The following is a 27,500-nucleotide window of genomic DNA, read 5'->3' as shown; positions in this document are numbered from 1 at the left end:
GTGTGTGTGTGTGTGTCTCTCCCCTTGTCTCTCTGTGTTATGCAGGTTTCACCTGCAGTTGTAACCCCCAGTACACCGGAGGGCGCTGTGAGGTGGAGATAACGGCGTGTGTTCCAAACCCGTGTCAGAACGGCGGTGTGTGTAAACCCATCGGGAACGCCTTCCTCTGCAGCTGCAGGAGGGGCTTCAGGGGTCTGACGTGAGTGTGGGGGGGTCCTGTCCATCCAGCAGGCCTTTTGGAGATATGTGTGACATTTAGGTCGTAGAGCTCACTGAAGAACGACATTAAGATGACATCCTTCCCTCAGTACACCAACACGTCGTCCTCCAACATGGCAGGACTCTGACTGTAGTACAGGAAGTAGTGTTATGAGGAGGAAGTGATCTGCACTTCCCTTCCTTCTGTCTCCCTGACCTTCATTCAGAGATTCCTTCTGTCCCCGCAGGTGTGAGGAAGACGTGAACGAGTGTGACCGCAGTAACCCGGAGGGAGAGTGTGAGAATGGCGGCAGCTGCGTGAACACTCACGGCTCCTTCTACTGTAACTGCACGGCGGGCTTCGTGGGGCAGCGCTGCAGCCTGCGGCCCGTCGTCGTCCCCGACATGCAGGCCGGTCACGCCGTGGTCGGGAAGGAGGAGCTGATCGGCATCGCCGTGGTGCTTTTTGTCATCGTCACCCTCATCATCCTCTTCATCGCTTTCCGCAAGAAAGTTTTCCAGAAGAACTACTCCCGGAACAACCTGTCTCTGGTCCAGGACCCGGCGACCGCCGCCCTCCTCAACAAGGCCAACGGGGTGCAGTTCAAGACCCTCCGCTGCACACCGGGAGACCCTCTCAACCTGTACTCAGAGCCCGCCCTGGTGGGAGGGGGGGGGCTGATGGGACCCCCACAGGTCCCTGTGAGGCCCATGGCATACACGCCCTGTTTCCAAGGAGACCCCCGGTCCACGCTGGAGAAGATGGCGGACGGGCGTACAGTGGAGCACACAGAGATGAGCACCTTCCACCCCGAGTCCCCGAGGATCCTGTCAGCCACCACCAGGAGGGGGGTGGTGGTGTGCAGCGTGGCCCCCAACCTGCCACCGGTGTCGCCCTGCCGCTCCGACTGTGACTCCCTCCGCAAGAGCCCCTGGGATAGTGATGAGGGTGAGTGTGAGTGTGTGTGTGTGTGTGTGTGTGTGTGTGTGTGTGTGTGTGTGTGTGTGTGTGTGTGTGTATGTGTACAACCTTGGCCGAAGGTTTTGAGAATGTGAAGTATTGGTTTTCAAAAAGTTTTCTGCTTCACTGTTTTCAGATCTTTGTCCGATGTTACTTCGGTATACTGAAGTATAATTATAAACATTTCATAAGTGTCAAAGGCTTTTATTGACAATTACGTTAAGTTTATGCAAAGAGTCAATATTTGCAGTGTTGACCCTTCTTTTTTAAGTCCTCTGTAATTCTCCCTGTCATGCTGTCATTTAACTTCTGGCCCATCCTGACTGATTCCATTCTTTTAATCATTACTTGGAGTTTGTTAGAATTTGTGTGTTTGTGTTTGTCCACCTGCCACAAGTTCTCAATGGGATGAAGGTCTGGGGAGTTTCCTGGCCATGGACCCAAAATTGTGATGTTTTGTTCTCCGAGCTACTTAGTTATCACTTCTGTCTTCTTGTAAGGTGCTCCATCAGGCTGGAAACGGCTTGTTCATCACCAAACGGTTCTTTCGGAGGATGTTTTGGTCCCGTTCTTTATTCAGGGCTGAGCCCACTCCCTTGGGGAGAAGCAACCCCACACATGAATGGTCTCAGGAGGCTTTACTGTTGACATGACAGAGGACTGATGGCAGCGCTCACCTTTTCTTCTCCCAACAAGCTTTTTTCCGGATGCCCCAAACGATCAGTAAGGGGATTCATCAGAGAAAATGACTTCACCCCAGTCCTCAGCAGTCCCTGTACCTTTAGCAGAATATCAGTCTGTCCCTGATGTTTTTCCTGGAGAGAAGTGGCTTCTTTGCTGCCCTTCTTGACACCAGGCCATCCTCCAGAAGTCTTCACCTCACTGCGTGCAGACACCTGCCTGCTGCCGTTCCTGAGCAACCTCTGCACTGGTGGTGCCCCGAACCCACAGCTCGATCAACTTCAGGAGACGGTCCTGGCGCTTGCTGGACTTTCTTGGGCGCCATTTTTGGCACACGTGGCCTTTTGTGTAGTTCAGTACATGTGTTGTTTAAGTAGTTTTGTCCAACTGTAGTTAAAACAACAGTTGAAACAACAGAACCCATCAATTCAACATGAGCAACAGCTGAGTCTGTTTTAACAGGAACAAAACGCCAACAGAACCAGAGGTGGAGAACATCTGTTAACAGAACCAGAACCAGAGGTGGAGAACATCTGCCTCGCTACTGTTAGAGTGAGGGGAAAGCACAGGGATCAGTGACGTGGATCAGAGACGTGGATCAGAGACGTGGATCAGTGAAGTGGATCAGTAATGTGGATCAGTAATGTGGATCAGATCCACGGATCAGAGACCTGCAGGAAGGACAGAGAGAAGACTTAAAGTTAATGACGGAGTGGGAGTGAAAGAGGAGCAGTGCATCATGGGAGTTTCCGCAACAACCAACAGAAAGTCCTGCAGTGCTTCCTGATGATGTCGCTCAGGGACACATGTACACCGTTAAAAAAATGTTTTAATTGTACTCTATTAATCCCCGAGGGGAAATTCTTTGGCTACAGCCCGAGGGGGAGCTGCTGCAACAGGCTGCCACGACCTCGGCGCCAACCAACCTGAGGTGCATGTTTTTGGGTGATGGGAGGAAGCCGGAGAACCCAGAGAGAACCCACGCAAGCACAGGGAGAACATGCAAACTCCCCACAGAAAGGCCCAGGACCGGATTCGAACCCGGAACCTTTTTGCTGTGAGGCGACAATGCTAACCACTGCACCACCGTGCCGCCCAAGAAGTCCTGACTTTTGTGTGTGTGTAAGAATCTGCCTGATGAATATGATTTAAAGCAGCCTCGTGTGGTTCCTTCAATCTCAATCACGTGTTCAGTAATAAAATGCTGTGATCAGTGGTGTCGAGGAGCTCTGAGATCATAGTCAGATCAGGTTAATGAAGCACATTATTCTGAAAGGACCGCGACTAATTCAGTAGAAGCAGGTGTCAACTCCGTCCTCCTCAGTCTGTGTGAACCCCTGTCCCCTGACCTCTGTCCCCTGACCTCTGACCTCTCCCTGCAGGTAAGATGGTGGACATGGCGGAAGAAGTCACGTGTTTCTCAGGCAGCAACAAAGGCAGTAACTCCGAGGTCCAGTCGCTGAGCTCCTTCCAATCGGACTCCTGCGATGACAACGGTAAGACACCCCGTCACAGCAGGAGGTCTCTCTGACTGCTCCACCTTCCTGGAGGCTCACATTTAACCCAAGTACTTTAAAACCATTATTTGGTGACAGCAGGTGTCTCCTTGAAAACAGTGATCACCAACATCCACACAAAACCACGTTTTCTATTTGTGAGAAAACATTTGTGAATTATTCGCAGTGAACTAAGTTTCATACGAGATTCAAGCGGTGCCTGAGTGAACCCCTGTCAATGAAACACATGGACATATATATATATATGCATATATATATATATGAGGATGTTTATTGTTGCAACAGTTAGAGATGAGGATGTTTATTGTTGCAACAGTTAGAGATGAGGATGTTTATTGTTGCAACGGTTAGAGATGAGGATGTTTATTGTTGCAGAGGTTAGAGATGAGGATGTTTATTGTTGCAGCGGTTAGAGATGAGGATGTTTATTGTTGCAGCGGTTAGAGATGAGGATGTTTATTGTTGCAGAGGTTAGAGATGAGGATGTTTATTGTTGCAGAGGTTAGAGATGAGGATGTTTATTGTTGCAGCGGTTAGAGATGAGGATGTTTATTGTTGCAACAGTTAGAGATGAGGATGTTTATTGTTGCAACGGTTAGAGATGAGGATGTTTATTGTTGCAGCATGTAGAGATGAGGATGTTTATTGTTGCAACGGTTAGAGATGAGGATGTTTATTGTTGCAACGGTTAGAGATGAGGATGTTTATTGTTGCAGCGGTTAGAGATGAGGATGTTTATTGTTGCAGCGGTTAGAGATGAGGATGTTTATTGTTGCAGCGGTTAGAGATGAGGATGTTTATTGTTGCAGAGGTTAGAGATGAGGATGTTTATTGTTGCAGAGGTTAGAGATGAGGATGTTTATTGTTGCAGCGGTTAGAGATGAGGATGTTTATTGTTGCAACAGTTAGAGATGAGGATGTTTATTGTTGCAACGGTTAGAGATGAGGATGTTTATTGTTGCAGCATGTAGAGATGAGGATGTTTATTGTTGCAACGGTTAGAGATGAGGATGTTTATTGTTGCAGCGGTTAGAGATGAGGATGTTTATTGTTGCAGCGGTTAGAGATGAGGATGTTTATTGTTGCAGCGGTTAGAGATGAGGATGTTTATTGTTGCAGCGGTTAGAGATGAGGATGTTTATTGTTGCAGCGGTTAGAGATGAGGATGTTTATTGTTGCAGCGGTTAGAGATGAGGATGTTTATTGTTGCAGCGGTTAGAGATGAGGATGTTTATTGTTGCAGCGGTTAGAGATGAGGATGTTTATTGTTGCAGCGGTTAGAGATGAGGATGTTTATTGTTGCAGCGGTTAGAGATGAGGATGTTTATTGTTGCAGCGGTTAGAGATGAGGATGTTTATTGTTGCAGCGGTTAGAGATGAGGATGTTTATTGTTGCAGCGGTTAGAGATGAGGATGTTTATTGTTGCAGCGGTTAGAGATGAGGATGTTTATTGTGGCAGCATGTAGAGATGAGGATGTTTATTGTTGCAGCGGTTAGAGATGAGGATGTTTATTGTTGCAGCGGTTAGAGATGAGGATGTTTATTGTTGCAGCGGTTAGAGATGAGGATGTTTATTGTTGCAACGGTTAGAGATGAGGATGTTTATTGTTGCAGCGGTTAGAGATGAGGATGTTTATTGTTGCAGCGGTTAGAGATGAGGATGTTTATTGTTGCAACGGTTAGAGATGAGGATGTTTATTGTTGCAGCGGTTAGAGATGAGGATGTTTATTGTTGCAGCGGTTAGAGATGAGGATGTTTATTGTTGCAGCGGTTAGAGATGAGGATGTTTATTGTTGCAGCGGTTAGAGATGAGGATGTTTATTGTTGCAGCGGTTAGAGATGAGGATGTTTATTGTTGCAGCGGTTAGAGATGAGGATGTTTATTGTTGCAGCGGTTAGAGATGAGGATGTTTATTGTTTATTGTTAGAGATGAGGATTTTTATTGTTGCAGCGGTTAGAGATGTGGATGTTTATTGTTGCAGCGGTTAGAGATGAGGATGTTTATTGTTGCAACGGTTAGAGATGAGGATGTTTATTGTTGCAGCGGTTAGAGATGAGGATGTTTATTGTTGCAGCGGTTAGAGATGAGGATGTTTATTGTTGCAGCGGTTAGAGATGAGGATGTTTATTGTTGCAGCGGTTAGAGATGAGGATGTTTATTGTTGCAGCGGTTAGAGATGAGGATGTTTATTGTTGCAGCGGTTAGAGATGTTTATTGGATGTTTTTATTGTTGCAGCGGTTAGAGATGAGGATGTTTATTGTTGCAGCGGTTAGAGATGAGGATGTTTATTGTTGCAGCGGTTAGAGATGAGGATGTTTATTGTTGCAGCGGTTAGAGATGAGGATGTTTATTGTTTATTGTTAGAGATGAGGATTTTTATTGTTGCAGCGGTTAGAGATGTGGATGTTTATTGTTGCAGCGGTTAGAGATGAGGATGTTTATTGTTGCAGCGTTTAGAGATGAGGATGTTTATTGTTGCAGCGGTTAGAGATGAGGATGTTTATTGTTGCAGGATGTTTTATTGTTGCAGCGGTTAGAGATGAGGATGTTTATTGTTGCAGCGGTTAGAGATGAGGATGTTTATTGTTGCAGCGGTTAGAGATGAGGATGTTTATTGTTGCATGCGGTTAGAGATGAGGATGTTTATTGTTGCAGCGGTTAGAGATGAGGATGTTTATTGTTGCAGCGTTTAGAGATGAGGATGTTTATTGTGGCAGCATGTAGAGATGAGGATGTTTATTGTTGCAGCGGTTAGAGATGAGGATGTTTATTGTTGCAGCGGTTAGAGATGAGGATGTTTATTGTTGCAGCGGTTAGAGATGATTTATTGTTGCAGGAGATGTTTTTATTGTTGCAGCGGTTAGAGATGAGGATGTTTATTGTTGCAGATGAGGAGAGATGTTTATTGTTGCAGCGGTTAGAGATGAGGATGTTTATTGTTGCAGCGGTTAGAGATGAGGATGTTTATTGTTGCAGCGGTTAGAGATGAGGATGTTTATTGTTGCAGCGGTTAGAGATGAGGATGTTTATTGTTGCAGCGGTTAGAGATGAGGATGTTTATTGTTGCAGAGGTTAGAGATGAGGATGTTTATTGTTGCAGCGGTTAGAGATGAGGATGTTTATTGTTGCAGCGGTTAGAGATGAGGATGTTTATTGTTGCAGCGGTTAGAGATGAGGATGTTTATTGTTGCAGCGGTTAGAGATGAGGATGTTTATTGTTGCAGAGGTTAGAGATGAGGATGTTTATTGTTGCAGCGGTTAGAGATGAGGATGTTTATTGTTGCAGCGGTTAGAGATGAGGATGTTTGTTGTTGCAGCGGTTAGAGATGAGGATGTTTATTGTTGCAGCAGTTAGAGATGAGGATGTTTGTTGTTGCAGCGGTTAGAGATGAGGATGTTTATTGTTGCAGCGGTTAGAGATGTGGATGTTTATTGTTGCAGCGGTTAGAGATGAGGATGTTTATTGTTGCAGCGGTTCGAGATGAGGATGTTTATTGTTGCAGAGGTTAGAGATGAGGATGTTTATTGTTGCAGCGGTTAGAGATGAGGATGTTTATTGTTGCAGCGGTTAGAGATGAGGATGTTTATTGTGGCAGCGGTTAGAGATGAGGATGTTTGTTGTTGCAGCGGTTAGAGATGAGGATGTTTATTGTTGCAGCGGTTCGAGATGAGGATGTTTACATGTTCAGCAGACAGACATTTGCTCCTCAGGACTTCCTGACATTCAGGAACCAACTCTCCTCCATTTGTTCTTAATCAGAGCGCCTGCTGTGTTTTCATCTCAGCCTCCCGGACCAGACGATGGTCAGTGACCAGAGGGATCACTGTGTGTCCCGTTTTCCCACAAGATATCTTTAGTGTTTAGAGGAGACGTTAATGTCCTCCGCTAGTCTCAGTGTGGGTGAAGCCCTTGTCGTCTCTTCGTGATTCCTGTATGTCATCCGGTAAATGTTTAGATATACCACACATATTTAAGATGAGATAAACACGCGGTGTCTCCTCACTTCTGTCCAACGTCTACAATACATAGGTCAGGACCACGTTCCCAACGGTTCACAAACTTTTTCTCACAAAATCCCAGTGATTGAATTGTTCCGTGGAGAGGCTCAGGGTCTGAGCTTCTCCAGGCTGAGCTGCTGCTCTGCTGCTCTGCTGTTTGTGGCTTTTGTGCAGGAGTTGTTGCACTTGTTGTTGTGTGTTTTTGGTTCCATGCATTGACCTTTTCTCTCCAGACTTCATTTGCAGTCCATTCGATTCATTGTTTTACTTCACAGAATGATCATGATTCAAAAACTAGAATTCTGAAATGTCTGTTTCTGTGACCCTAATCATCAGTTAATTCAATTTGAAGCCATATTAATCCTGTTGCCATGGTGATTCTTGTGCTTGCTAAAGGCTGATTGGTGTCCCCACATGAGAAAGTGTTGCTGGTTTTTGCTTTTTTTTTTTTTTTTTGTGGTTTTCTTTGCATTCATGTGACGTTCATTTTCATTGTTTGGCAGAGTTTTCTTTGCTTGCTTTTATTTTTCAACTGAAACTACCTCCGTAGCATATGAACATGAAAATTAGCCACATGTCAGACCAGGAAGTGCTCTCTGCAGAGTGGGCATCTATTACCAAACCTACAGGCGAGCTCAGGATCGTTTTCCTGTCAGAATATAAAAGGATGTCAAGGAAAAAGTTCCTGTTTCTCCAGAGTCCTGGAATATTAACTATCCAGTGGAACAAAGTGGACAACAGGTCTGTACACGTTCAGCAGTTCCATTACGTGTTTGAAATAAGAATCCAAAAACACAAATACTGGCATTTTTTCTTTTAAACTTAAAATGAAAAAAAAATTAAAACAGAAAAAAAAATGTTCTACTGTCAGAATAAAATAAAAATAAAATAAATTCATATGAAGGTCAGATTTTGGTCCTGGAACTGTAAAGGAAGGACTCATTCATTTATTTATTTATTTATACATCTGTTATATCTGGATGCACATTTATTATTTAAACTTCAGTTGAGGGTGTAAAATATTTCACTGGACCTGCCGGACCTGCTGGAACTGCAACTAAATAATAGCTGTTTAATGTCTAAATGAAAAGAACAAAACAAAGGTCTATCTGGTGGTTGGTTCCTCTCCCCATCTCTTCTCATGTTATTCTCTCATACAACCTGTGCTGACATCGTGATACACTTTGAAAGAAGGACCATTCGATCCTCAAGGCTTTTATTTTGATACATTTACTTTTACTTCCTGTCACCTGTCTTTGTTCTTCTTCCTTCAAATTAAAAAGGAAAAGTCAATCGAGGAATTTTCAAACAACCTTTTTACGTATTTAGTTTTATTCTGGCAGCAGAAAAAGGTAAAAACAGAAGTTTCTGAACACAGACTTGTTTCCACTTGATTCCCAGTGATTAAGGACGTTGGAAACAGGAAATGATTCCGTTTTCTCCCTTTTCATTTTTAGCCTTGGGAACCCTGAGCAGGTGTGAGAGGACACGATGAGCATTTTTCACTTCCAATGCCTGTATTTCAAAACTTATCTGCTCCTTCTTTCCCTCCACAAGCCTCCATAGTGACCGTCATTCGACTGGTCAATGATGCAGTCGACACAATCGAAAGTGAAGGTACCATGTCTCATCCCTTTGTCTCCTCTCACTCTTCCACTTCTCGCTTATTTCACTCGTCATTTTCAGTACAAGTGTCTCAGCTGAGTCCATAGGTTCTCACAGTTTAATGCACTGCAGCTTAGTAACTGTTCTATTAGCTCCAGCTGACCGTCTGCAGCGTTTCATCCCAACCAGCTCCAAAAGAACACAACCACAACACAAATAGCGTCAGACGACGACACGGCAGAGCTTCAAACGAAATCCTAGCAAACGTTGGTGCCTGTTGATGTCATGTCAGCATCATCGAAACACCTTCAGCTACAATTCAGTTTAACCCAGAACAATGTGTAAGAATAGAAAAGTCTAATTCATTATGTCAAGTGCAGCTGAATCTATGCCAGCATCAAATGTTTATTCAGATAATACAACCTGCTGTCCTTCCATCATATGAGAAATCGGCTGAAGTCAGCAGAATGCTGCAACTTCCTGAATCCATTTCAAAACAAAAGTCTAATTCAAAGCCCTCAATTTTAAATTTAAAGCCCTCTTGACCTTAATATGAATATTAAATGTTAAATTAAACTGAGCAGTAAGATTCATCCAGATAGGTTTGGACCGACTCACCAACTGATGCATTTAACGTGTTTGTCGGCCTCGGTACATATTCCACTTTTCAATTTGTGGTTTTGAGTTATAGCCAAGTTTTGTTTGTCTTTATTGAAATGTTGCAAAACTGCATGTTTTATTAAAAGCTGATATTTCTGGCCATCACTTAAACCTGTTTAATCAGATTTTGTTATTATCAAAGGATAAGAAGTCCCGTTGTGAAATGCTAATTTGCTTGTCCAATTTTCACAAGTAATATTGCAATAATATACAGTAATTTTCACAAATTGTTTTGGACCACAATATTTGTGTAGTGAAAATCTGATTTGGTCCCAGTCCTTATCTCCTAGTGTCTCGTATTCACTGTAGGAAGTCAGAGGTTAATTCTTACTACAGACTCACCTGCAGGTGAATAAGGGGAGTAGTTCACTCGTGTTCACTTCAAGCACTGATCCCAACTGATCGGCCCAGTTGGTTTCACCCGTTAATTTCTTCATTCCTTTGAAGAAGCGTTAATCGGGTTGGGATGAAAACCTACAGACTGTCCGTAATGGCACACAGTTGGCCAGCCAGCGGTTTATTTTGGGTACAAAGAAAAGGTCCTCGTTCAAATGCTTGCTTCCTAAACTGGAAATAAGTTTTGGGTGGGAACTAAATGAGGCCAGGTCACTGGAACCACACTATCCACACAACTAAACCTAATGAACAAGAAATTGAACTTGGTCGAGTTACAAGAACACATATGAGGCCAACAACCTTCATTCTTCCATCCTGTAACACCACATTCAGAACCAGACACACTGTGTCCACTGCTAAAGGCCTCTGTTCTCTTCTTCCATCTGACAGTGTCAGTCATGGACCAAAGTCAAACCTACAACAGAGGTGACTGCCTGCCCCCACCCCCACCCTCCCCTACCCCTCCCCCTTCTGTTCATTCTTCTATCTATTTTTTTGCAGTGAGTAGACAAAATAACTACAACTACCCCCCCATGAAACCCACTACAACAAAAGAACATGGTATCTAATCATGAGGCTACATGTCCGCTAGCAGCATTTCTCAACTGTATATGCCGTGCATATATTTTATATTATTCATTTTGATAAATGTGAATTGTTCTTGTGATTTGAGGCTAATGCCCTGGAGATATTACATTATATAGCAGCTATCATCAAAGTCTAATGATGATAATGACCTTTGGTGTAGTCCTACTAACAGCCTAAATCTTCACTTCTGTTCCGAATAATCCGCATTGAAAATTATTCTCTGACTTTATTCAAATTTGGCAGCATTTCTTTGACAGTCTGAGCTCAAATGACTTAATTTTCCTTGGAGCTCATTTAGTTTTTCCTATATTACTCTGAATTCAAATACTGATTACACATGCTTTATTATTGGCAAATTAGCTTTCAGCCTAATATGATCCTGTCCAAATTCATTAGATTAATTCTGACTTTTGCCCTTTTTGCCCATCAGTCTTTACTCATCATAATAACAAAGTGAAAACATGTATTTGGAACTTTTTGTTAATCAAAAATCTAAAACTTAAATATTTAATTTACAAGTATTATTATAAAGACTCTTGTTTGTTGTAATTATACATGAGGCGTGTCTAGAATGAAACTGGAGTTTACCTGTGATTGATTGGACATGGTTTAAAAAGTATAATTATACCTGTTTATATAAAGGTCCCGCAATTCACACTGATTATCACAAAAAAACAAGCTATGACTCCAACGGTACACCTCTGTCGTACATCAATATAAAATCATTTCTATAGTTTTGAGTGTTCCCAGGAGCCCGATGGCCTCGGTAGTTATGAAATGGAAGAAGTTCAGAGCCTCCAGGATTCTTCTTAAAGTGACCCATCTGACCAAATGCAGTTATGAAGCAAGACAGATGAGAGAATCCACCGAAAGAACAACCTTTTGAACATTTTGAGTAAATGGTTTGGCGGCCTGCTTGGAGAGCCAACCCACATTTAAAGTACTCTGAGGACATAAATAAAAAGATTCTCTAGTCTGATGAGTCTGCTGAGAGTGGAAGAACTAAAGGCACTACTTATCCCTATGGTGAGGCTTCGTGGTGAATGCATCATGCAGCAGGAACATGAAGGGACAGGAAGATGAATGAATGCAGTCACAAACAGAAATATTAAAAAGGTCCTTGAAGGAAATCTGTGGAGCGACAACTTGCTGCAGGTTGTCATTACTTATTATGTCATTAATTAATATCAAAAAGTTGTGCCGACAGTGTGATACCCTAAGTCCCTAAACCTAACATCCACCTTGCCCTACCATCAAACACCATCTATAGCTACATGACCCCAAGGTAGTGTGCTGCCGACCTCAGATACGACCTGCATGAAAATCAAATCTTCAATCAACACTCCTCATCTTCAAAATTATTTTGTCTACCTGCTGTATCTTTCTGTCTCTGTACACCCAGCGGTTCTTTCATACCCTCATATTGCTGGTGAATTCCTCCTCATATCTCCCTCCCTCGTCACAGCTTTGTATGCCCCACCCCCCACCCCCGACCCCTCCCATCCAAACACCACCTACTGTTCCAGTTGTTGCGTGATGACGGTTTCACAGCCCCAGTCTTCCCATGGTTTGTGTTCTGCTTTGATGCATGGAAATCTTTATTTATTTGACATTGCTTTTGTTTTAATTTCACTCACTGTTTTCTCCTCGATGAAATCTGCCTCCAGTTAAATAAATCGCAGCTCTTGATAGATTGTCCTTTTGGTCAGCCACACCGTTGTAATAGGAATAGCCATTTATGTGATGTCGTAACTCTGGTCATTACTCAATGGCCATTCCTTTGAAATTCTAAAACAGAATAGTCAGCAAGTGTCTCTCAGTCCAAAGGCTCCACCAAGTGTACCCCAGAAATCCTGCCTTGTTTTGTTGCATTTGGTGGATACATCCAATTTCTTATAATGAGCTGTACCCAAAGTTTACTTCATGCCTGTGATTGATTTTTTTTTTTTGTTCTGCTTTTGGTCAGAACAAAAGTCAGAAAATAATTTGACACATCGAACGTATTAGTGTTTTCATCTATCGCTTGAAATAACCTGAAAAAACTGAGATCCATGGAGTTTTTTCACGGCTGACATTTTGACTGCCGACCAGGAGTATTAATGATGGTTGCAATCCACTTTGGGCAGCTCCTGCTTTTAGTGCATGTTGGCTCACTGTCTGGAACTGAGCCATCGTTAATACACCTGTGATCTCCCCGCAAAGACAAGTCAAAATGTCTGCCATGAAAAAGAACTATTGGTGATAACAGACACCAGACGTATACCACCAACTGTTAGTGGTCTCGACACTCATCACTACCTGACAGTAGGCTGTAAGAATAGTTGATGCACTAAAATACAGGAGGGGATCAGAAAGTTCAGGGACTGTTCCTGTTGCAGCACCGTGATGTGTTTTTGTGAGCAGTGGTCTGTGTGTGTCTGCGATTATTTTTAACTCACCTGAAACTTGTGCAGAAAGCGCACTTCAAAGTTAAAAACACCAAATTATCGGGGAACAGAAAGAAGAAGCAGGGAGCCAAAGAGAGTGTTGGGGAGTGACGATTATGTTGTTGAGGGTGAAAAACTTGTGCATTTTCATTGCGCTGTGAGCAGGCATGTTGGATAACCTTGTTGCCATGGCGTGACAGTTTAGGTCATTTACAGAGAATATTTCCCCTCAGACGCCTCCCAGTACAACTCGGGGACCACAACGCCACCAATATCAAAGAAAACTGGTGGAGCTTTTTGTGATCTGATGCCCTTTTCCAGTTTTGGACAGTGACGCTCGACCACCTCTCCAGGCTTATTACTTCATTGCCATAAACGTTTTGAAGCATTTTAGGAGTCTCCATTTCCAAAATTTAACACAAAATTCGATTTTCAGCCTCTGGTTATGGTCAGGGAGAAATTGCAACCAGTCCACAGCTCACAAAAGCATGTGTAACTCTGATTTTGATAAAGAGACAACCGTTGAGTACTTACTCAAGAAAGTTATAGATTCACTGTTGTCCATAGTGCTGGAGAAGTCTCAAAACTTTTGAATCCACCCTCGTATTTCAAAAGAAAAATAATAGTCATGTTGTCAATTTAGAGCAGCTTTCAAAATACCGTATGAGACAAAAGCAAAAAAGACAAAATGACAAAATTGTTTGCATTTGCTTCACCAAGAAGCCACAAGACGAGCCAAAAGCTATGATAATAGTGTCACAGTTAAAGGAAACCAAACTTGACTGTTAGTTGCATACATTATGTAAACTGCAGTCACCTGATTGTGACTGTCACAGTCAGCCAGCCAACCATCATCCACCATAACCTCATAACACTACTTCTGCTTTGGCTCTGAAAGAGAACAGTCATTGTCTGCAAGACCACAACTGTGCATTTTTCAGAAAAATGTAAAATGTTGGCTGACATTAGAAAAACCAACCAATCCTGGAGAGGGTAGTCTTGCTGTGACTACTGAAGTTAATTGTACTGAATATTTCCATGTAATTTTTAATTTGTAACCGTGTGCATCGCAACCAACAAGCCACTGATGACCTGTAACCTGTGGTTACATTGTAACCTTGGATCGCTGAGTGAAGAGATGATATCTCTACTCCGATTCATATTTCATATGTACGCTGAAGGACCCCCTACCTGACAGGGTACATGGATATTTATTTAAGACACACCAGCTTGCCCGGTCACGCCCTACAGTTTACCCATGAAGCACCTGTGCTGGCGTGAAATCAGTGATGGTTCCGTACAGGGTAACTCTTTAGGACACCCCGTGAGGAGACGGTTCAACCCACAGTCCAATACATCAATGTACACAAACAAACTATTTACAAATGTCCCCTATTGACATATCAACCAAGTCAAAGCCCCGCAAGGGCCAACACCTGTGAACAGAGTGACCACTCAGATCAATCCACAAGTCATCAGGTTGACCAACAGACACAAGTAAAAGGTGCAGAAGTGGCTAGCTGTTGATGTACCTAGCTGCTACATTTAGACGGTAGTAACTTGAAAATGTGGACTGAGATGTGGCCACTGCACTTCTGGTAGCAAGAGAAGCTCCCCCCCACAAGGCCCACGAGGTGGCCACGCTATGAGTTAAGTGTGCCCAAACCCCAGAGGGGACAGGCACATTCGAGCGCATGGATGCCTGCTGAATCATGTCCACAACCCAGTGGGACTTCCTAGATTTTGAAAAGGGCTTGGCCAAATGACCAGAGTCAAAACAGGCAAAGAGATGATCTCCCGGGTTTGGATTCCCTGATGACATGATGTCCGGGTTCGATGGCCCCGGCACATGGACGGCCCTTAGCAAGGGGGTGAGGATGTCTGAGCCTTGGTAGCTGTATCCCCTCCTCTTTCTAGCTTGTGACTGGTTCACCTACGAAAACCCTCCAGATGGGATCCTAGGTCTAGGGCCCCCAAACAGGGGCCTCTGGTATCGGTTATGGTACGGATGTTCTCGACCGCCTTGGCATGCTTAGAATGCTATTGCATCAACTTAGCTGCACCAGGAAGAAACATAGTAGATGGATTCACTGGCAGTTTCAATAAACAGTGCTGGTCTCCCTGCTGGAGCTGTGAATGGGACAGCCACAGGCGGCATCTAAGCATCCAAAAGGATGCTTAAGCTCTACCTGTGGCTTCTGCTTACACCTTCACTATGGAGGAGATTCACAAGGAAGCCACAAGCTTGCCCACAATGCGGAGTCCCGGGTACCTTCCTTCACTTGACATGATGGCTTCAGTGTTAGCCAGGCGCGTCTGTATGGCCAAAGCTCTGTGCAACTTTAAGAGCAGAGCATCCATAACCCTGAAATTCCTGCTAGTCCCTGGTAGCTGACTGACGTCTGCGCTCATCAGGTGCGTCAGCTCCCAAACCCGTAAACGATACGCTGGTACAGGGAACCTCAGCCGCCCGGAGGGATGAAAGAAAAATGCCGGCTCCCTGCTGTTAGCACTCAGCACCACCGAGTGCGTTAGCTCACGAAACCATGAGCAATGCGATGGTACAGGAAGTCAGTCGTAGTTGCAGGGAAAACAGAAAAAAAAGAGAGTAAAGGGAAACAGTCGGTAGACCGATGTCCAACTGTATAACGGGTAGGTGGATTCAAGCTGTAACTCTCACACACACAAACTTCTCTAAAGTTAAATCACAACTCGGATCGTCACACTGCACCCTGACTCGGGTCAAATAATCACTGATTTCATGCCAGCTCAGGTGCTTTACAGGTAAACCATAGGGCGGGACCAGGCAACCCAGTCTGTCTTAAAGAAATATCCAAGTACCCTGAAAGGGAGGGCGTCATTCCCCGTACACATGAAGTGGAGAGATAGTCTGGAGATTATAGAGAACGTAAAAGTAAGTACATCCCATGGAAAATGTTGGCTTTTTTGACATTCTTGGACAAGCAACAGTACCTTCAGATGCAGGTGACATACTTTAAGAACACCACAAGGAAAATTGGCTTTTTCAGTCATTTATTCAACAAGCATGTCAACAGATGTCATATTCTTTTGTAGAAAAAGTAAGTACACCCATGGCTTCAGAAGCTAATATTGCCCTTTTTAGCATAGATAACTGTTTTTGCAATTGTCCACCAGTTTATGACCCTGGCTTGCTGAAAGTTTTGGCCACTCTTTCATGCCAAATTCCTTAAATTGAAAGATGTTGTAGGGTTTTCCTCCATGTGCAGCTCATCTCACCACCCTTCCCCCACCTCCCCAGAACATTAAATAGGATTCAAATCTGGCCTTTGACCAGCTCTTTCCATAACCCTCCATTTCTTTTTTGAGTCATTCGTTGGTGGATTTGTTCGTGTGCTGAGGATCATTATCCCGTTGAAAGGTCCCTTTTGGTTTAACTCAGATTATGTTCAAGCTCTCTTTGACATGAAGCAGAATTCAAAGGTAAATCAGTAACTACATGCTGCCTAATCTGTGAAGCAGTGAAGCAACAACAGAACATAATACTACCACCACCATGCTTCACAGAGGTTCTTCTCCTGAAGTGACTAAACATGTCTCCTTTTACTGTGGCCAAACAGCACTGTCCATGATCCATCTGTCCAGAGCACATTATTCCAAAATCCTCGTCTTTGCCTGTATGTTCACTGGCAAAGTCCAGTTTGGCTTTGATGTTGTTTTTGGATAGCAAAGGCCTTTTAGTATCACACCCTCCTAATTTGTACAATCTGTGTCTGTTTGAAGGCACGTGCACTTTGAGCGGCAGGGTTACCTGCAAGGTCCTGTGATGAAGTTCTTGGAGACTTCTTTTTGATTTATATGGTCCACTCTTGAGCTGAATTGGGGCTCCCAGTCCAGGACAAAGTGGCAGTCATTTGAAATCTACACCGCATGATGATTTTCCTTACAGTGGAATTAATCAATTTAAATAATCTGGAGATTATTTGCCAGATGAACAGGCATTACCGGAGAGCTCTTTGTATCTTTAGATCAGAGGTTTTAGATAGGACAGGTTCTAAAGAGGTTCCAATCACTGGAACCTGATGTGGAACCTTGGTTCTAACTTTGTGGATTAGAAAATGTGATTGATATAGAGGTGTACTTACTGTACTTGTTTTTTCCATGTAACTGATCTGTCTAATTTAAGAAAATTACAATTTGTCATCTTTAGGGACCTTATGAAAGAGAATCGAATATTTAATGGTCCACATACAGCTATATCGGAAAAGCCAACAATTTCCATGGGGTACACTTATGTTTTAACGTGACTGGAGATGTTTTTTATGAGTGCAATGCTGACCAACAGGAAAATCTACTATATGATACATTCTTCTAATTGATGCTGATGCTCTGATTGATGCTGTTGTTTTTTTTTTTGAGCACTTCAATATGGCTTGACTGCTGACAAATTCTTCATGAACCACGGCATGCTGTGACACCTGTGACGTCACCTGTATCGTGCATGTCACATAACCCCCAAAGACTAACATGTTTTCTGTCCAGGTTGTGCCTTGTCATGTTCTTGACCCTCAACAACTGTGTGTATATTTGATGTTATGTTGCTTGTGCTTTCTGAAGGCATGTCTGCACACAACCCCACATTGTGGAGACCACTTTGTTGGTTCGGGCAAATGTGGGACTGTGGACTCTTAATGATTTCCACAGTTTAGATTGTTGCTAACCATATCCCTCTCTACTGTCCAGCATATCACTGGGACACGTCGGACTGGATGCCGAGCACCCGGCTGTCAGATATTGAGGAAGTGCCCGGCTACGAGACAGGTCCTAATAATGATGTAGCGGCCTCGGCCCCTCGACTTGGAGGAAGCACCCGGGAACTGGAGTCCGACTACTACCTGGGGGGTTATGACATTGACAGTGACTACCCGCCTCCCCATGAAGAAGAGTACTTGAGCCAAGACCAGCTGCCACCTCCCTTACCCACAGGTGAGGACTATCCTGAGCCTTACACACCACTGCCTGCCAATCCCCCAGTTTCCAAGGAGAGCACACTGAGCTCTGGCAGCGCTGGCTATCAGCCTGCCAGGTCACACTTCCACCCCAGCCAATACCTGCCTCCCCACCAGCTACCCATTGGAGAGGCACACCACGGGGACCTAAGCCCTTCAATGAGTGGGGTGACGCCAGGAAATGGGGACACTGATGACTCTGTGTCGCTAAATATGCGACTGTCTGTCGGCGCGTCGTCCGCCTCAGACATGTCGGCCCCCTGTGGGCTGGATGACTCTGAACATGGTAGCGACTTTGACAGTATGGATGAGCTTCGGCGAGGGGTGACCATCATCACTGACTCACAGCAACAGACGGAGGTATGATTAACAGACCAATGCAGGAATGCTATGGGGTATTTAATGGGCCAGAAGGAGCAGAGTAGTGGTACAGGAAGAAAATACACAAGCAGCTGTTATCACAGAGGAAGAAACGCTTTGTCTGCTAACATACTGTAAGAAAACCTTTGAAAACACAAATCTAAAACCACATTTCCCGAATACTACTCTCCCATGCAACTTTGTCCAGAAATGGAAATGTGCGTGGGAAAGTTTTCAGTCCCATGGACAACAATGTCATTGTGTTGTCAGTCCTTTCCTCGCGGTGCAGAACAGTCTGCAGTGTCCTTCCTGTTTTAATGAGGATTTCATTGTAATGTGAAAAAAATGAGAGACAGAATGTGAACGAGAAAGATTAATCCAGAAGAGACTGAAATGTATAGATATGGTAGAGAGACTTTGTAAAAACAAACAGAAGGGACAATCATGTAAGTGAAAGAGTTGCTCCTTCACAGAAGCCCATCAGACCACTTCTTCTAAGAGAAAAGACACAAATAACTGTTTTCTTCTTCCCTCCCTGATTTGTAAACTTTGTAGATCCCCAAGCTTGTACAGACTTTGTAAAATACTGTGACCTCACTGGTGGAAGGTATGAAATGATGTTATGACAATATTTTAAAGAGCCATTTGTTTTAATGTGGAATGACCTCTCAGCCCAAAAATGCAATGTCATTTCTTTTTTTACCCAGCCAGGAGCTGCTATAGCTGTCATGTACAGTAAAACCTGTTAACTCAAGATCACAACTGAAAAACTTTTCTCCAGATAACACAGATTATTTAAGTTTAGTCTAAAACTATCATTGCAGGATAAATATTTAATTTCTATATTTGCCTAAAATTAGTTTGAAGGTACTCACGATGAAGAGCTACACTGCCTATTCAACTCTGTTCAGACTAAACTGGAGGGAAATGAATGAAGTTGGTATGAAATAACCTCATACAATTATAATTTTGTGTTTACTCAGGTTGTCTTTGTTTTATGTTCCATGTGGTGGTGAGGTTGGATGTTCTTTTGGAAGCATTTATCAGCTATAAAGCATTTCTAGAAATCAGCACTTAATTTCTTTTATATTTTTATTTCCAGAGAGGCTCAGGAGTGATAGGCCCGACAACCAAAAACCAAAAAGACTCTTGACACTGGCATGTTTTTGGTTCAACACTCAACATTTGTTGAGCCCATGAATATGCTTTTAATTTTCATCATATTTTGTCACAGACAAAATTGTTAAGTTTTAAACTGAAGTTGGCACCAGAAGAAAGGTCGGCACGTCAGGACCAAATTAAATGGAAATGTGATCAGAAGAATAAGTTAGAATAAACACATATCTGAGTGAATGTGACAGGCAAACAGCTGATGAAGACAGCTGTTGGGAAGCATGAATCAGGAATCTTATGTCCACCTACTGAGGTAAGTGTGGCTTCAGTACTCTGTTAAAGCTGTGCTGCATTGTTCTGGAGTTTTAATTACAATGGAGCCTTTTTATATTTGAATAACTTCAACACAACTGCTAGTTTCTTTCCAACAGTCTTGGAAATAAAAATTAAGCATCAAAAAAACATGGTTTGCTATCTTTTTAAAATGACATTATCAAGACATAATGAGAAGAAATGAGTTTAGGTACAAAACAACAGCCTCTCTAAACATCACTCATTTTGTTTTGTTAAATTACTCCAGTTATTTGGTTATCTTTCACTTGAGATGTGTCACATGCAGAAACCTTTCAGGATGATGTCATTGTGATCTTCTTACAGTGAAAACACAGCGTCACTGCAGAGTTTCAAACCTTCAACCTCCAGTTACATTATACTGTGCTGCTCATCAGTCATCTCGTTTACTTCCATTTGTTTGATCTGTTTCATGTTGTCACACTATTCCCAAAAAGCTACATGGAGCAGACACCTTTAATTTAGAGGCAATTCATTCCAGTGTTTTCTTTGACTTCTGAGCGTCTTCACTGATGACTTGGCTTCATCAGGCCTGAAGGACCGATAGCTGCTTCACAGGTCCACTGAGGTGTACCCTGGTCCACTGAGGTGTACTCTGGTCCACTGAGGTGTACCCTGGTCCACTGAGGCAAGCAGCTCCTGTTTTCTTTGTAAAAGATGTATGTTTGTGTTGAAATATCTGTACAGTGTACATAGTTAGGTTGTTAAAATGCAGATTTTGTAGATATGGAATTGCAATTCTGAACTGCCTTTGGGTTTTTGTGTTGGACTGTTTGATGTGAATGTGAAGACTTTGGAATATCTGATATCTTGGTACTTTTTCCACATCATTCCTTTTCTGCCACTGACTCTTTGATCCAAGTTGTTTTCACTGTTTTAACATTGCTTTTTAATTCCACATGAATGCCATTGAAATATTATAGATTTTATAGAATTTTGCACAGTATTAAATCCAGATGTTACATCTCAGCAGCTGTTTTTATTTGGTTTTGGTTAGATGTGTTTCTGGTCAATTTTTTTGTACATTTCTTTCATCTGGAATATTTGAATGAGTTTCTAATGTTGTTTTCAGGTTCTTGTTTTTGCTTTGTTTTCACACATTAGGCAGTATGAAACACAATCTGTCCCCATTCTGCCGAAATTCTGTTGTTTTTTTTTACTTTCTTTTTAAAATTCAGTTCAGAAAATAAAACCGTTGTTGCTCTTCATGTCACCTGTCCTCAATGTCAGAGAAGTCCACCATCATAACTCTTTACTTACTTCATATTTATTCAAAAATGTCACATCTAACATCTGCTGTATGTTGTAGTGTTTTAAACTGTATCATTAACCCTCTCCAGTTATCCAAAGATGCACATTTTGTATGTCCCCGTGTTGGTTTAGTCAAGCTGTGAATGCAGAAGGACTTTAGCACTCTGAATCTTATCAACCCTCTTCAAACCTGCATATCATGTCACATGTAGCGAGGTGTGTCTCAGGCACAGGCAGGATGTCTCCAAGGGTTAGCCCATGCACATTTCATTTTACCCTGGCATCCCTACATCATGCCCTTCTGGTGATGTCATTACAGTCATTTATGGATATGACACATTGAATAATTTAGCAGAGCAATATATACTTACAAGCCTGGTCACTTGTTCTTGTGTTTGTGCTCCTGAGCTGATCAAGCGTTGAGGGATTATGACTGTGACTTAAGTGATTGAGGACTCGCATACAGTTCAAATTATCTGCTCCAACAAAGGCCCAATCATCTTAGTGTGGAGAGACTGATTATGTCCAGACTATTTATATAGCACCAAATCACAACACAGTATGTTGTCAAAAATGAAAAAAGAAACCTGTGTGATGACGTTAATTTGAGATTTTTTTAAGACATACATATGACATTTTTGTGGTGACCTGTCCAGGTGAACCCTGCCTTTTCCCAAAGTGAGCTGGGCTAGCTCCCCTCCCCCCTCCCTCCTCCCCCCCACACCCCGTGACCCTGTTCAGGATAAAGTGGGTATAGACAATGGACGGATGGGACATATTATGCTAGGACTTTTTCTTTTTTTTATTTACAACACATACTATGACGGGTTTTTTTAACTTTTCGACAATATACTATAGTGTGACATTTAAAAAAATATTTTGGACGACAATCTGTGCTGTGATATCTTCATGGCGTTTTTATGACATTTATTATGACATATCAGGTCTGATGTTTTTATGACATTTTGGACAACATACCGTGGTAATTTTGTCAGACATACAGTAACAGTTTTATGACAGTTTTATGACATTTTTGAGGTCATACGCATGATGTTTTTTTTATTTATTCTGACTCTGACTGCCAATTAGTTAGCTCTAAACACCATGTTTCAATGGCTGAATGCAGCCACAAATAAGTGTTGAGTCTTACCTTTGAAGGGTAAATCCCTGTGATATAGTTTGGATTGTGCAATGATTTTTTTTTTACAGCCCTAAGAAGCACCGACATCTTAAATGCAGTTCTGTCTGCTAAGAATTGGGGTAGGTTGCCCGGACCAATATGGCGGCCACGTTGATGTATGATCCAGAGGCCAATGCAGCATCTATGTGTGTATGTCTATGATTTTTGCTATGTCCATACCATGTATTTTCCAGAACCAGAATATAAAATTTGATACCAATCAATCACAGTGGCACCTCAAGCGAAGCTGTAAATATCCATGTTTTTCCACCAAAATTAATGTATTTTTAAGAAATGCATGAATAAATATTGTTTTATAAATATCAGAGGCCCTCAAAGTTTTCCTCAGTGAAAAATGACCAGCGTGAACCAGAACGCTGATATAGAGGATAGCCTGTCTATTTCCTGCCTTAATTGGACATAATTATATTTTTTCATACATGTGTCAGAAACAGGGGTGGAAAGTTTATTTTGAAATATTTTATATTTCCAGTTTCACTACTTTGCAGGTTGAAATCGCCAAGTTAGAGAGCCAGACAAGAGTTTGTGTCACGGCCTGCACATTCTCACATCACGTTTATATTTATAAATCCCAAAGTGTGTGTGAAAACTAGCCTCAGCAAACATTTAGTACGTACACGAGGCCCTGCAGATCTGGTGTCAGCATTCAGAGACAGATGTTACCAGCTGCTGGGAGACAGGCGTTCATGTAGCAGAGTACACTGGCTGCTTTCATTGGCTGAAATCATCGTCCTGCTGCATCGAAACATCATCATGTTGGATTTGAAGAAGTGAATCAAAACAGTAAAGCTGTGTGCGGTAAAACCAGAACAACGTGCTAAAAAGCTCCAAAGAGCTGATGAGAACTGAAGTCAGGTGATGATTCTCTGTAGGTTTGGTGATATTAGAACATGGATCAGAGCAGCTTCAGTTCTTCGTGTTCTGAAGAAGAACACAGGCGTTACTAAAAGTCACAGAACATCTGCAGATGGAAACATTTAAAGGACAGACAGACACAGTAATGAACAACCTCTTATTTAATAATACATTACATTCAAGGCAAATTATACTTCCTTACCAATACATGTTCAGCAATGCAATCATTGGCTCTCTAAATAAATAGAAATTTGAAATCTTGAAGTCAGTGCACAACATTGAGAGAGAACACTTAACAGTCAACGTATAACATAGTCTGCACGCATTCTGCATTTCTGCACAGAACACACCTCCGACTAGTGCTGCTAAAACAACATAAAAAATAGATCTCAAAAGAATATATAGAATATATATTTATAGATATGTTCTGGCTGTCTTCATAGAAATATTGGGCTTTTGGTTCGTATGTACAGCAATATAGACTTTGATGGGTTTCTCAAACGACAGAAATTGTACAGTAGTTAAAGAATTCAACACCATTTTCAAAAATATTTTACATGTAGTAAACAGTCAGTGTTCAAGATGCAGTATGAAATTGTTGTCATGCCACAGAGGGGGCTGTTTCAAGGCTTTGGTACACAAAGTCCTGATTGGAAGAAAAAGCTCTGCCATCGGCCCTAGTGCCTCCCTCCCCTCCCCCACGGACCCGTCTCTGTCGCCATGGCGGCAGGGCGGGGGAGGGAGGGGAGAGGCCATAGCAAGGTACATCCACGCCACCGCCCGTTCCTGGGATCAGACTAGCGAATCAGAGAGCCCGATGACTACAGTACACTTCAGGATTGGGGAAGACTCTTGGCACTTGAATCACAGGTGCAGGTCCGAGCTGGATGACCAATCATATGCAGCCGTGTTGGACAGTTTAAGGAGACGTGGAGGGTAAGCGATAAAGGGTCACACTGACGAAGGGGGGGAGTGGAAACAGTATCAAAAAAAGCCCCCGACTCCCTTCAGATACAAACGTGAATGTGCTGTTACTCTGAAGCTGAAACCAGCCGACGGGAACACTGATCAACTGAACACTGAACAAAGCAGCTTCTCCTCTGAACCCGGCACACGTCTGCTGCGTGCACCTGCCTGGTCCAAGCATGCTGGATTTACTGGTGCTGGACTTCAGGTGACACGCAGACAGCTGCAGCCACTTTTCTGGACAGTCCTGCTGAGTGCAAAGAGAAGTTGAACATGACGCCTTCACGTTTCAGTCCAGGTCCTCAGAGCAGGAGAGAGCTGGTGATATTCGACATTTATCTCACTGTCCCAACGCTCCGTGAAAAAACCCAAACCAACACTGAGTGTGTCCTGAAGTCCTGATAGATCTTATTCCTAATGCAGCCCTGATTCCTGGGAAATAAACCTCTGTTACAGCTCAGTTCAACATTTTCCATATTCATTTCACTACGTTAACTTAAAGGAACTTGACGTAAGTCAGCATGCTCACATGGCTCGCTGCAGTTCAACTGTTACGGGACATTTATTGGATCTAAGGGAATGAACTGTTTTGTGTTTTTTCCAGAAGTCCTGGGAGAACCTGTCACATGTTCCCAGGTTGGAATAAGTGCTGCTACCGCTATACATACTCACTACGGCTGTGATCGCCATGGAGACGTGTGCTTTACCCCTCAGGTTGTTTCTGCAGTCAGGGGGCACTAACAGGATTTAAACCTTCACACACTGAGTGAACCTGATGTTCCAGCTGTGAGTATGTGAACACTCAGCAGGAGACTGGACGCATCCCATCAGCCACCTGAACATGAAGGGTGAACAGTCCTGAATGTTAAAACAGGTCATATGTCAATAAATGGCTGAAGGTTGTGGATTCAGTTTCAATAGTTAGAATAGATAAATAAACAGCTGAACCACGTATGGATAAACAGTTCAAATAGTTAACTACAGGTATCCGATGCACAGTGAAAAAAAGGATAAAGGTTGAAATATTATTAGATAATAGATAGAAATATATAATTGGTAGATAAATGTCAAAAATAATGGTTAACTTTTAAGTTAAGGGATGAAATAAAACTGGCATCAAGGATCAGATTGGTTAGTTTAATGTATTGTGAACTGAAATAATTGGGAGAAATAGTTGACTGATTAGCTAAATGTTGGGGATCAATAGTTAAAATAGCGACAAGTTATATATATAAAATAATAATACTGTATCTGACTTGTTAAATAAACAGCAGAATCATTGAGTGGAAACAAAACAAACTGTTTAACTGCTTGAAAATGAACATGTAACGATAAACACTGATTTATATGATCAATAATATCTGCATTAAAATGAAAGTTAGGAAAAACTACACTGCACGAGAGGAATAGTTCCCAACTTTATTCGTGTTGGGTCATGTTTGCTAAAAACTACAGAGGTCAGCAGTTTCAGGAGATTAAACGTGAAAACATTGATCTGAAGCTGGACGGTTGGTTTCAGGTGTTTCATTGAGTTTTTGAGACCCTAATAAAAAGAATCAGAGTGTTTCTCTTTTTAATCAGCTGTTTGTCTTCTTCCTCTCAGCATGTCAGCATGGCTCTTAGAAAGGTCAGAGGTCAGGCCATGAAACAGCTCCAACGATTTAAACTGACAAGTTAATTGATGTTTTAACTTTGATTGTTTTCTATGACGGTGTTCTGGCTCCAAGAAGCTCTGAATGCTGTTGTGAAGCCTTCATCCTGCTGCATACTGCTCCTACATGACTGTGGATGAGACTAAATCACTTTATTTGAATATTTTTTTGGCAAACATTAGAATATATCTCCGTGTATTTAAAAAGCTATTTTGTGTAAATGCCTGTGATCCTGGTGTAAAAGCCGCTCCTGAGGAACCAGCATCAGATCGACAGTGTTGTAGAAGTCCTCCATTAACAGTCGTGTGCTTCTGAGTCTGCTCTTCTGGAACATGGATTCAACAAACTCTAACATCGACTGTTCAGAAAAGTCGGCTGCGATTCATCCCGAGTTTCTCGACAGTTTGGCCTCGCGGTACCTCCGGCCCCCCCGACTGAGGAGAGGCCTTCACCGGCGCCACCGAGGACACGCTCACAAAAAAGTGCAACTAAGTACCTCGGTCTGTCAGTGATAAAGGCAACGTTAGTGTTATCATGGATTTCTAGACAAAGAGAAAGAAGAAAGGATTCAGGAGAAACACACATGCTTGTTGTAGAAAACACTCATGAAAAGGTCGTTGGCACAGTCCATTTGGTCACTGAGGAAGCTTCTTCATGGCAAAGTCTCCGGCTCCTCTAGTGGTGTTTCAATCCTGCGAGGAGGAACCCATCTGGGGAACTCATCTGGGGAACCCATCTGGGGAACCCATCTGGGGAATCCTGGGAGCACTTCAGCTTCTTTCCTCACCGGCAGCCGATGTGTTCGCTCAGAGTCCAGATAAAGAATCTCTACAGAACCGGAGTACTGATGGAGCCAACATGGAAGGTGGGGGTATGTCTGTGTGTGTGTGTGTGTGTGTGTGTGTGTGTGTGTGTGTGTGTGTGTGTGTGTGTGTGTGTGTGTGTGTGTTCATGCATGCACACACTCTGTGGGACCGGGGAGACTCAGGAATGTGTCCACAGTGTGATCAGACTCACAAGCATGCAGACAGATCCACATGTGTGACAGCAGCGCTGCACTCCAGTAGAAGGAACATGTAAACAGATCGAGCTCAGAACCGCTCCGAGGGTCCGCCGGGAACACCAGACCCCCGACACCTGCTGTGGACAGGTGGAGGCCAGGAAACACTGAAGGATGAGAGGAGGAGTTTACAGCAGGGTTGGACTCCTCAACCTCCTCCTCATCCCCCCTCTTCCTCCCCCCTCCTCCACCCTCTCCTCCTCATCCACCTCTTTTTCCTCCCCCTCCCCCCTCCTCCTCCTCCTCCTCACTTGTTGTCCATCAGAGACTGGACTTTGTGCACCAGCTCACGAGCAATCTTCAAGATATGTTGGACATCATGACGTTCGGCCATCTCTGTAGATCAGACACACTGTTAGAGGCACTACAGGTAATACACAGAGTACAGGCAGTACACACAGTATACGCAGTACTGGCAGTACACGCGTGGACAGAAAAGTTTACACATAAACAGTCTCATGTTCATCAGGGAACAAAGAGCATGTTACAACCAACTGATTACTGAAAACACAATTTATCATGATGACGTCATCAGGACATTACACACACACACACACACACACACACACACACACACACACACACACACACACACACACACACACACACACACACACACACACACTCACACACCGATGCTACGCCATCGGGAGCATTTTGGGGTTCA

The 27,500-nt window shown here is 43.0% G+C and overlaps 2 protein-coding genes across 2 annotated transcripts in view; one reads left to right on the top strand and one right to left on the bottom strand.

Annotated features, from left to right (window-relative positions):
- fat3a (FAT atypical cadherin 3a) overlaps nucleotides 1-21,056 on the top strand; it is an 80,190-nt gene extending 59,134 nt beyond the window's left edge. The window contains exons 25-30 of the mRNA XM_069687917.1: nucleotides 46-199; nucleotides 447-1,147; nucleotides 3,223-3,336; nucleotides 8,919-8,978; nucleotides 10,413-10,448; nucleotides 17,759-21,056. Of these exons, the coding sequence (XP_069544018.1) occupies nucleotides 46-199; nucleotides 447-1,147; nucleotides 3,223-3,336; nucleotides 8,919-8,978; nucleotides 10,413-10,448; nucleotides 17,759-18,390 (1,697 nt within the window). The 3' untranslated portion in view covers nucleotides 18,391-21,056. The remainder of the gene's footprint in view (nucleotides 1-45; nucleotides 200-446; nucleotides 1,148-3,222; nucleotides 3,337-8,918; nucleotides 8,979-10,412; nucleotides 10,449-17,758) is intronic.
- A 6,016-nt stretch (nucleotides 21,057-27,072) lies between these two features.
- The window catches only part of LOC138614444 (small G protein signaling modulator 2-like), a 1,122-nt gene continuing 694 nt past the window's right edge, over nucleotides 27,073-27,500 (bottom strand). Inside the window, exon 3 of the mRNA XM_069687916.1 lies at nucleotides 27,073-27,169. Within this exon, the coding sequence (XP_069544017.1) occupies nucleotides 27,081-27,169 (89 nt within the window). The 3' untranslated portion in view covers nucleotides 27,073-27,080. The remainder of the gene's footprint in view (nucleotides 27,170-27,500) is intronic.

The sequence above is a fragment of the Brachyistius frenatus genome, unplaced genomic scaffold (genome assembly GCF_029030835.1).
Source record: "Brachyistius frenatus isolate BFR_SWC_R1_liver_20210118 unplaced genomic scaffold, ASM2903083v1 Contig_505, whole genome shotgun sequence".
Taxonomy (NCBI): Eukaryota; Metazoa; Chordata; class Actinopteri; family Embiotocidae; genus Brachyistius; species Brachyistius frenatus.
This window is presented reverse-complemented; position numbering and strand designations above follow the sequence as displayed.